Source organism: Atta colombica, unplaced genomic scaffold, assembly GCF_001594045.1.
Source record: "Atta colombica isolate Treedump-2 unplaced genomic scaffold, Acol1.0 scaffold27, whole genome shotgun sequence".
In the NCBI taxonomy this organism is placed as follows: domain Eukaryota; kingdom Metazoa; phylum Arthropoda; class Insecta; order Hymenoptera; family Formicidae; genus Atta; species Atta colombica.
The window spans coordinates 3,147,488-3,158,940 of record NW_017259370.1 but is presented as its reverse complement, the minus strand read 5'-3'; the positions used below and the strand labels follow the sequence as shown (position 1 = coordinate 3,158,940).

Here is an 11,453-nt window from a genome sequence, read left to right as displayed (position 1 = left end):
TATATATATATATATGACGAATCTCTATGTTAAAATTACAGATGAATTGCGGATAAAATACTGGATGAATTGCATTTTAATTGCGATATTTGTAATCAGAGAAGGCTTCTGAAGTATCGTACAGAGTGATTTTGGTTTTAAAAGGTAAAATTTGTGATATTTCGAAGTTTTGTTATTTCATCTAATGTGTACTATATATAGTTATAAGATGTAGTACATAATTTTATTATTATAAAAAATTTTCAAAAATCAATTTGTAAAATTCGGCTTTATACGAGTTTTCCCAGCAATATAAGAAAGAAATTCCAAAAAATAAAGAAATATCAATTACTTCTTCAAGAAGAAAAACCAGCATGACCTAAATCTGCACTTATGAATGAATTTTTTTATACTGAAATTATGCTAAAATATACGAATCGCGTTTTAATTGTAATACTCGTAATCAAGAAAGGCTCCTGAAGATTCGATAAGATAAGATAAGATAAGAGCGATTTTTTGGGAAAAAAGGCAAAATAAAAATTTATTTTTATATTTCATTTGATGTATACTATAGTGCAGTTGAAGTGCATATAATTTTATTTATTATAATTTTTGAAGAACCAATTTACAAAATCTGACTTTGTACGCGCCTTCGCAGTTTTAAAAAAGAAATCAAAAAGTTTTATAACATAATATTATTTCTTAGAGATAAAATATCAGCATAAAAACATGTATCTGCATAAAAAAATGTATAAATAAAACATGTATAAATAAGGAGCATATTATTTTATTCATTAAAATGTTTTTTAAGAATGAAATTACAAAATTTGGTTCTTTAATGAAATGATAGGCTTCGCAATTTGTCGCCTGTCAACCCTAAAGGTTTTATGTCGATGCTCGATACTCATTTTCAGTGCCAAAATAAGTCACATGATCAAAATTGACGTTTGGTATTCATCAATTTCTATCACATGACTTATTTTAACGCCGAAAATGAGCATCGAACGTCGGCATGAAAAGGCACTTGTAGACTCCACAATAAAGAGTAAAAATGAGTTTGTACTTCGGTGTAATACAATGGACTCGCTACATCATAATTGATTGAAGTAGAACTGGATATCCGTCAATCGTAATCGTCAATTTATAGTTTGGAAGTCGATTGTGTATTTTGAATGAGATGAAAATTACAAAACTAAATTCACTAAGTGTTGACCAATTGAATTATGGATTTCCTAGTAAATTTGCTTATTTTTGTAATTTTTATTTCATTTCGAGATACACAATCGACCTCCTAATATGGATATTATATTATGACGGTGCACTGTGTAGGTGAGATGCCATTATACTTCGGGTGCATTCCGATATTCACTGCCAGTGCAAAATCTATAACGTACGTAACATATACTGTATAGTTTCAGTACTGGCAGTGAATATTGGAAAGCATCCTTTATCTATCTCTTATCTCCAATCGTGATCAGACATTTTGCGTGTTTGTAAGAAAATCCGAGATATCCAGAGTTTCGGGGAATTCCGTTACTCACTTATATGTGCTTATTATGTGCTGAAAGCTTCGAGAACATTCGAGGATAAACTGTCGTTTGATAAGTTACGAGGCAGCGAAACTTGGTAACAACACAATTAGAACATCGTAGCTGTTACCCAGCAGAGCTAGCAAGTGATTGTGTTACGCAATATATTTTAGGAGCTTTGTCTGAATTAAGACAAAATGACGAAGAAAGGTACGTGCCAGATATTACTTGCGATCGTTTAAGAGCAAGTCTCCATTTTTCCTACAAATGCATCGATAATTGATTACTTCCATGATAATAATTCAATTATCCGAATTATTTGTTTCAAAAAACAAATTACAATATATAGAAATAAATAAATCTGTATAATCAATCTATGTATAATTCTCACAATATGCAGTCTAATCGTGTTTTTGATTTGCTGATTCGACTCAACCTCTATGATGATATGTTCTTTTTAGCTGCAAAAAAAATGTTCCATTTGGAACATTTTTGGCATTCACAATGTTTTTACATCATTTTATCCTTGTTATTTATTAAATATTATACAAAGATAAATGTTTAATTACTCGTGAATATTGTAACTTACAAGTATCAAGTAAAACGCAATTATTATTGCTGTGTACACTTGCGTTTGTAGAATGAAGTCAAGATGGCATTAGGTTTTTTACAACTGAAGTTTTTGTATAATTTATTTTTTTCTCGAATTCCATATACATATATAACATTTCCTATTTTAATAAACCTATTGTGCAGAAAGTATAGCATAATGTAAAGGACTTATGTATTTATTACAAGTAATTATTTAATTAAATTAACTAAAAGCTTCAAGTATATAAATGTTACGTATATATTATAATCTTTTAAAATTTGATTTATACCTATTCTCTAAAAGATATTTAATAAAGAATAATACAAAATTATAGGAAAGAAGAAGAAGCAGACAACAGCTGCATCAACCTCAAAAGAGACTTCGCAAGAACAGTCCTCGCAGCAACAAAAAGAACAACCCTCAAAAGCATTACCTAGTTCGCAACAAAAGACAACCATAGGTCTGAAATGTCAATAAATTAAGGCATTAGGTTTTTTGTAGCTGAACTTTTTATATAATTTTTCTTTTTTTTTTTCCTCTAATATTCCTATTTTAATAAACTTATTTTATAAGTGCAGAAAGTATAACATAATATAGTTACAAGGACTTATATATTTATTTATTTAAAAGTAATTAAATCAGAGTTTGTTTAAAGCAGATAAAAGTGAAAATTTTTTATATATGTATGTACATATATACATACAAAAAATTTTCACTTTTCACGTTTCTGTCACAGAGAAAAAATTACATGATTGTTATCCTGAGCTATCCAGCCTCTATATTTTGTAACTCGTTACAAACGTCGTGCAATTATGTGCTCATGATGATAGTTGCATAGATATTTTATACAGTAAAAAAGCTGTGCAACTATAATTATAACATACAACGAGTTACAGAATGCAGGAGTAAGATCTTTCGATTTGAAATTAAAATGTATCTGTATTCATGCCTGTTACCGTTCGTACTCCTTATTTCATTGCTGTTTTATCATAGCGTGCAATGTTTGTTCTCAAAGACTAATTTGAAATTAAAAGTTTTGACCTGAGTCATTCATTATGTTTAAAAGTATTCTGTTACTAATATCTCATAAGATATAAAATATATAAAATTCATATATTTTTATATATTAGTTAAATACGTTATAAATAATATTATTTTGTAATATTAGTAACAGAATATTTTTGAACATAATAAATGACATAGATCAAACTTAACAATTTTAAACCAGTATTGTCTCGAATGTTGCATACTGTGATAAAATAACAATAAAGTAAGAGTGAAAACAGTGAATATCGATACATTTTAATTTCAAGTCAAAAAAAATTAGATAGAATGAAAGATCCTTATGAAATCGTAATATATTTATCGTATAATGTTATTTTGTGAATCTGATGCTACATTTATCAATAATAACGATGAAAAAAATTAACGAAGTCGAACGAGATTCAAGCTCGATATCCTTCATTTTCATACTTATACACTAAAACTACATAGCTACGAATATTTTATTACAATTAATATTTTGTCCATATAAAATAAAAATGAAATTAGGAACGTAATTGTATGTCCGACTCAACAGGTGACTGTCACGATATACGCTTCCAGCTTCCGCTCTATCTTTGGCTAAAAGTATCTAGTCTGGGCACTTATCATGGAACAAGTCGGAATAGATTCCGATCAGAATTATTCAATTATTTCCTAGATTTCTATTGTGATTTTTATGGAAAATGAAATAATTCCGATCGGAATTCTTTCTGATATGTTTCATGATAGGTACAGCTCTGAAATTAAATTAACTGAAAGCTTCAAGTATGTAAATGGGATGTACATATTACAATTTCTTAAAACTTGATTTTTAATTGATACTTTTTCTTTAAAATCCAATTGCACCAACATTACTTTGACTTCAAGCAAGGCTTAAAACTCTTACTTTCTCTCTTTAAAATCAAAAGAGAAGAATAGAGAGAGTTTTAAACCTCGCTTAAAGTTGATATTGATACAATCGGGCACAATAAGAGATATATATATTTAATAAAGAATAATACAAATTATAGGAAAGGAGCAGGGAGCAGCTGCATCAACTTCGAAACAGACTTCTGACGATTCTTCAAAACAACAAAAGGTACTCAAAGATCTAAAGCAGTAACAAATAAGATCCACAACAAAAAATAACTAAGAGTTTGCAGAAGCAGATATCACAAGGTCAGCAACAACAAGAATCATGGAGCCGCCCACAACAACAACAACAACAACCACAAAGAGCACGAAGCCAACCACAACAACAAATACAAGGAATGCAGAGCCAACAACAACCACAAGCAACAGCATGGAGCCAGTCACAGCAACAATCACAAGAAGCACGGAACCAACCACAACGAGCATGGAGCCAACTACAACAACAAAGACAAGGAGCATGGAGCCAGACACAACAACAACCACAAGGAGCACACAGCCAATCACAACAACAATCACAAGGAGCATGGAACCAACCACAAAGAGCATGGAGCCAGCCACAACCACAAGTAGCACAGAGCCAACCACAAGAAGCATGGAGTCAGGCACAACAACCACAAGGAGCACGGAGTCAACCACAACAACAACCACAAGGAGCACAGAGCCAACCACAACAACAACCACAAAAAGCATGGAGCCAGCCACAACAACTACAAAAAGCATGGAGCCAGCCACAACAACCGCAAAGAGCACAGAGCCAACCACAACAACAACCACAAAAAGCATGGAGCCAGCCACAACAACAACAAAGAGCATGGAGCCAGCCACAACCACAAGGAGCATGGAGCCAACCACAACAACAACCACAAGGAGCACAAAGCCAACTACAACAACAACCACAAGGAGTTTGGGGCCGCCCACGACAACAACAACAGCAATATAGAGCACCAACTTTATCTCAACAGCAGCAAGAAGCTTCAAGTAAATATTCTCTAATAGTAATACAATCAGAAACAGCAACAATTATTGTATATATTATTTAATATATTTTTTAATATTTGATATAAAAAAATTTATGTAAAAAAGTTTATAGTTATATAATTTTTTAAAAAGTAGAATTGCTCTCTTATTCATATATTAATATACTTGTATTCATAACTTAACAGAATGAATAATTAATTTTTTTATCTCATGTATAAAAATACTTTGACAAAGTTATTGAAAAGCAAATACTTTATATAAACATATAAAATAGTTTATATTCATAGAGTAATATAGAATATAACTAGAATTAAATACAAAACATCTAATCAGGTATTGATTTTTTATTTATTTCATTTTAATTATTTTTTTATATAAAATGATTAGGAAAATTGAATCATAATAAAAAAGTTAGTTTTATTTTTAAAATTATTTTTATTAAAAAAGAAATTTTCTTCATTTTTCTAAACGAATTTGTCTAATGAAGATAATGTGGTCCAAAAACTGTCTCAAATTAAACATGTGTGCACGCGCGCGCGCGCGCGCGCACACACACACACACATACACACACACGCGCGCGCACGCACGCACACATATACAAGGTAAGGAAAAAATACAGGAATCCTGAAGTAAAAAAAATATAAATTTTATAAAAAACTGTTTCAAATAAAAGTTGTAGAATTTACAAAGATTTATCATAGTTATGTATATATAAATATACATATTTTTATTTTTTATAGTTGATATTGGTGCTGCTGGTGATCGACAAGTACAGGCAATTGGTAGTGGTGTGCAGCCATCAACAAATACTACATCTCTTGATGTATGATTATGTATTATTATACATATATACATAAAATACAAATATTATTTTTAAATATAATTATATGCGCGTGTTTAATAAAATATCTATTACAAATATCTTACGAATATATAGTGCATTCTGAATTTATTAAAATTTTTTTTTTTTCCAGATATCTGAGCTTTCTTTAACAGATCCATTCCACAAAGAAAAGTCTGAAAAGGCAAAAATGTCATCTGAACAATTAAAAATATATCTTGATATGATACCAAAGAGAAAAAATCCTCTATGTGGTGGGAAAATAGGAAAAAACATTTCTGTGTTTACAAATATGTACCAAATTATATTCAGCGATAAGTTTGTAACCAACGCAGTTCATTATGATATTGTTATTCGTCCTATCGATGAAAAGCCCAACAAAACAGAAACCAATAAAGAAATCAAACTTCCTAAGATTTTATGTAGAAATATTTTTGAACAATGTAGAAATAAACATTTTAGCAAGAGATTTCCAGCTTATGATGGGAAAAAAAATGCATATAGCGCAAATGAGCTTCCTTTCTCCAATTATGTAAGTAATACACACATTACAATAATTGTAACACAATTTATCACATGGAACAAGTTTTTAAATATTATTTGATTAAAATATTTTAACAACAAAGAGAAAGAGTTTTTTATAATAATTTAATTTTTTTTCATTCTATATAGATGCAGGATGTTTTCTGGTTCTTAAATGAGAAGGGACAAAAGAAACAATATGAAATTACCCTGAATAAAGTGGCATATATTGATCTTAGTTGGATAAAAAATTTGAAACCTGGTCTTGCAGAAAATAAAGATCGAACCGCTTTACAAGTCTTGGATATAATCATGCGTCATGCACCAGAATCGAGGTTTATTAATGTAAGCGATTAATAGAAAGATGATATTTGGCCTCTCTTAAATATTTCCACTATTAGGTAACGAATTCTAGTAATTACTTATGGAATCATTTGTTTAGAAGCTACTGTTATGCAGTGGTAGTAAGATGCTAATAGCTGGCATTTATTATAACGCATTTTTACATTTAAACATTACGAAACATTTTTAAGATACAGTTCAGTATTTAATTACATATACGTCCTCATTTCTTTTTAAACTTGAACGTATTAATATAAGTATGTATTAATATAAGTATTTTTGAATGTATTGTTATTTAGCATTTTATTTGACTATATATGTTTCGAATTATGCAAAATTAAATAATAGCATGGCCTCGAAGAGTATGAACTGTATCATCCATATCTAAGTATATAGATCAAATGTAGTTAACAAGAATAAGAAAGAGAGAACATAAGGACAATCAACTTTCTCTCTTTCTAAGGTAGTGATTGGTAAAAAGAAATAAAGTGTTTTTTGAGTCTAGAATCAATTGAACAGTACTTGGATGAATGTAATCATTAAATTTTAGATTTAATATTGATTGTTAATCAATATTAATTAATTAAAATTATCAAGTTATTGTGTAATGTGTAAATGAAGGGCCATAATATTTTCTTCTCTAGTAATGTTATAATAATTCAAATTGATTAGCACTAATAAATACTAATAATAAGTTATTAAGTTTAATTATAAATAACATCCTCTCGATTTTTTTTTAATAAATCGCATTTATTTAAATAAATTAATTTTGCATATTAATTTGAGAACAGAAACTAACTTTTTAAAAATATGTATTTATTTATATTCTTTATAAAATGTTAATCTAATTAGAGGAAATTAATTTAAATGTAGTATAAATATATAAAATGTATGATATAAAATATGTTATAGGTTGGAAGATCACTCTATTGGAATATAGATAAGATTGAGCCACTAGGTGGTGGCTTAACTCTAGCACACGGTGGATTTCTCTCTGGTGTACTTGGGTGGCAACCATATCTAAATGTAGATGGTAAGACATCCATGTTGATCGATATGATTTTTTATCATTTCAATTATAAATAATACTTTTACAAAGCTTTTAATAATTTTTAAACTGAAAACTACAATAAATATATTTATCTATAATCTCTATATTACTTCTTATATTTTATTTAGTTGCTCATAAAGGATTTACTATGACTTTAAAAGTACTTCAATACATATCTGATGTTACAAGAATCAAGGAAGAAAACCTTTCTTATAATGTTATAATGAAGTATAGAAACAAGATATTAAATTTTTTGAAGGGCTTAAAAGTGATTTATGCAATACCTAATTCACCAATTTCGAAACGTACGTACCGTGTACTCGATTTGTGGCCCGATAGTTGTGACTCACATACGTTTACATCATCCGATGTAACTTACACAATAACAAAATATTTTCGAGACATAAAGAGATATAACATAAAGAGGACTGATTTGCCTACTCTTCATGTGGGCAAGACTTTCAACGGAGGCAAAGTCTTGGTGCCTCTTGAAGTAAGCTGTTTTATATTTGCTACAAGTAAGTGATAATGTAAAATAAATTAAAAATTTTTTTGAACACTTATAGTTATGCACCATTGTGGGTGGTCAGGCCGTTAATAAAAAACTAGATGAACAGCAAACCACAAATATGATTCGAAAAGCAGCAACGGCTGCGCCTATCCGTAAACAGAACATAGAAGCAGCGGTAAAAGATATTTACATTGTTAGATTGAACATATTATATCATTATGTTTATTGTGTTATATGTCTATAGTTCCAGAAATTGGAAATAAATCGTAGTTCTGTTATGGAAAAAGAGTTCAATCTATCTGTGAGTACAGAAATGCAAAAGGTTGATGCCAGAGTTTTGCCACCTCCTGGATTGAAATATGCTAATTCAACGATGACAGTAGAAAAAGGAATATGGCGTTTGCAACAGTTTAATCAAGCCAAAAGTTTGGGACCTAATTCATGGACTATTCTTATTTTAGCTGATAGAATATTTGATAATGAAATACATTTGTTTGTAACAGAATTACAAAAAAATGGTTAAGTATATGAAAAATAAAGTTTTAATAAAGTTTTGAAATGTATTCTATATTATATATATATAATATATATATATATGTATATATCATATTTTTTAAAAGTTTCCAAAAAGTATAATACATCTAATTGTTCATAAAAAAATTATGCATAATTTACAATTATGAATTTATATGTTAACAAAAAAATTGCAATTTTGAATTATGTTATATAGTTGTGTTCATATTACATTTTGTTATTATATTAATTATAATAATCCATTTTTGTAGCAAAAATCGTTGGTATGACAATTGGTAAACCTGAAAGTCCATTTAAAAGATTTGATACAAACGATTTAAGGGGTATCACAAATTACTTCAATCAATATAAACATTTACAATTGATAATAGTTATCATATCAGATTATACAGACATAACATATGGTGAGTACATGTGGTTCTTTTCATTATACTTTCTTATTCTGAATATAAATTAATATAATGATACTTATCATTATCTTAGGAAACGTAAAAAAAATTACCGAAATGGACATAGGTGTTTTGACACAGTGTATAAAATGTAAAACTGTGAAATCATGCAATGCTGCTACAATAAAAAATCTTCTACAAAAAATAAATTCAAAACTAAATGGCATCAATCATATATTGGATAAAATGTGAGTGAATAATATTTGTGCTTTGTTTTATAAAAATATTTGTAGTTTCGAATAAAACTGTTTTTTTTTCTCTCTCTCTCTTAGGCCATCATGTTTAAGTAACTATTCTTGTATGCTTGTTGGTGCCGATGTAACTCATCCGGCCCCCGATTCTAAAAGTATACCATCTATAGCGGCGGTTTGTATAATTATTAAACGCAGCTTTTCTTTTATGTGAATATATGTATTAATAAGAAATGTCACTAATTTAGGTTGCTGCAAGTAGAAATAATTCAGCTTTTCAGTATAATGTTACACTCAGACTTCAACCACCTAAAGAAGAAATGATTTTAGATCTTGAAGCAATAATATTATCACAACTTAATATTTATTATCAGGAAACAAAGTCTCCACCGCGGAGACTCATCTATTATCGGTATATATTGGCAATGTATAATATTATATTATATTAATTATTAAAAATAAATTCTTTTTATATATACATACATAAAAAGAAAAACTATTACATAGATAAACAATTATGAATATTCACAGTTAAGAATAAATAAAAAATTTATTAGTGCACATTGATTCCATATTTACATCAATATCTAGAGACGGAGTTAGCGAGGGACAGCTTCCTCAAGTTATGTTTTATGAAATAAACGCCATTAAAAATGCAATTAAAAGATTTAATAAAGATAATATTGAAGTTACCTGCATGGTTGTTCAGAAGAGACATCATGTGCGTCTCTTTCCTGCAAATCAACATGAAACAGATGACAGAAACGGTAACGTGAGAGCGGGTACAATTGTCGATACAACTATTACACATCCAGATCATATCGATTTTTATCTCGTATCACATGCGAGTATTCAGGTAAAATTATTGGTTTCTTTTTTTAATATGTTTATATGTATAATTATAAATAGCTCATTGTTTATAAACAAATATCAACGTAATTTTACAATGAATAGCAATTAAGAATAATTAACTCGTAATAATTATAATAATTCACTTCAAGATACTTCAAAGTATATATGTATTAAAACTAATTAAATTTTCAAACTATATGTTTACAAACGCATATTTCTTCAACCAAATAAAATTAATTTGATATATAAATATTGATTATACTATAAATGCAAACACACACACAGGGTACAGCAAGGCCTACAAAATACAGATGCATATGCAATGATTCTAAATTTAACGAAGATCAGCTTGAGGAAATGACTTATTTTCTTTGTCATATGTATGCCCGCTGTACAAGATCGGTAAGCTATCCGGCACCAACGTATTATGCTCATTTAGCAGCTTTTCGCGGAAGAGCCTTATTACAAGGGTAAGCAATCAATTACAATATCGAATATTACGATTATGATTTATAAAACATCATTTTCATTTGCAGGAACCCAAACTTTAATTTGGCTGATTTAGAAAGGGAACAAAGAAATTTTAAAATGAAGATGGCAGCATCGCCGATGTATTTCGTTTAAGGATATATTATTTATGATTTTATGGATTTCTATGTGGATCCCTTTATAGTTGAGATATGACAGTTAATTTTATTTCCTTTGGGCAATAATTGTATTGAATAGATTCTCTTATTGCAGAATTCAGCACGCGATATACTTTTTGGTCGATTTTCAGTCTGATGTGCGCGGGTTAGTGAGCTAAGGATCGGGAAGCTAAAAATCGACCGAAAAGTATATCGTGTGCCGAGCACTGTCTTACTATATAAATTAAGTATAGTTTCTACGATTAATTAATGATAATGTAATTGATAATTGTTTGCATTTATACATCATGTTTCAGTTACACATTGAGGAAAAATATAAAACAACAAAAAGAAAAAAAGATTTAGGATGAACGATGTAAGACAAACTATGTTAAAATATGTTAAAATATATTTTATCTTAAAAATTATAAAAAAAAAATGATGAATTTTATGTTATTAGTATATGGATATATAAACATAAACATATATGTTTTATATT

At 28.8% G+C, this 11,453-nt stretch overlaps 1 protein-coding gene across 1 annotated transcript; it reads left to right on the top strand.

The window, feature by feature from the left end:
* The first annotated feature begins 1,389 nt into the window (after positions 1–1,389).
* On the top strand, positions 1,390–11,333 carry LOC108689556 (protein argonaute-2-like). The gene is made up of 18 exons (XM_018196365.1): positions 1,390–1,718; positions 2,435–2,560; positions 4,155–4,222; positions 4,287–5,034; positions 5,776–5,858; positions 6,010–6,408; positions 6,549–6,743; positions 7,653–7,773; positions 7,920–8,284; positions 8,358–8,477; positions 8,547–8,820; positions 9,088–9,240; positions 9,320–9,473; positions 9,558–9,651; positions 9,725–9,888; positions 10,068–10,332; positions 10,614–10,798; positions 10,865–11,333. The coding sequence occupies exons 1-18, from the start codon at positions 1,706–1,708 to the stop codon at positions 10,950–10,952; spliced, it is 3,615 nt and encodes a 1,204-aa protein (XP_018051854.1). The 5' UTR covers positions 1,390–1,705; the 3' UTR covers positions 10,953–11,333.
* Positions 11,334–11,453: the final 120 nt, after the last annotated feature.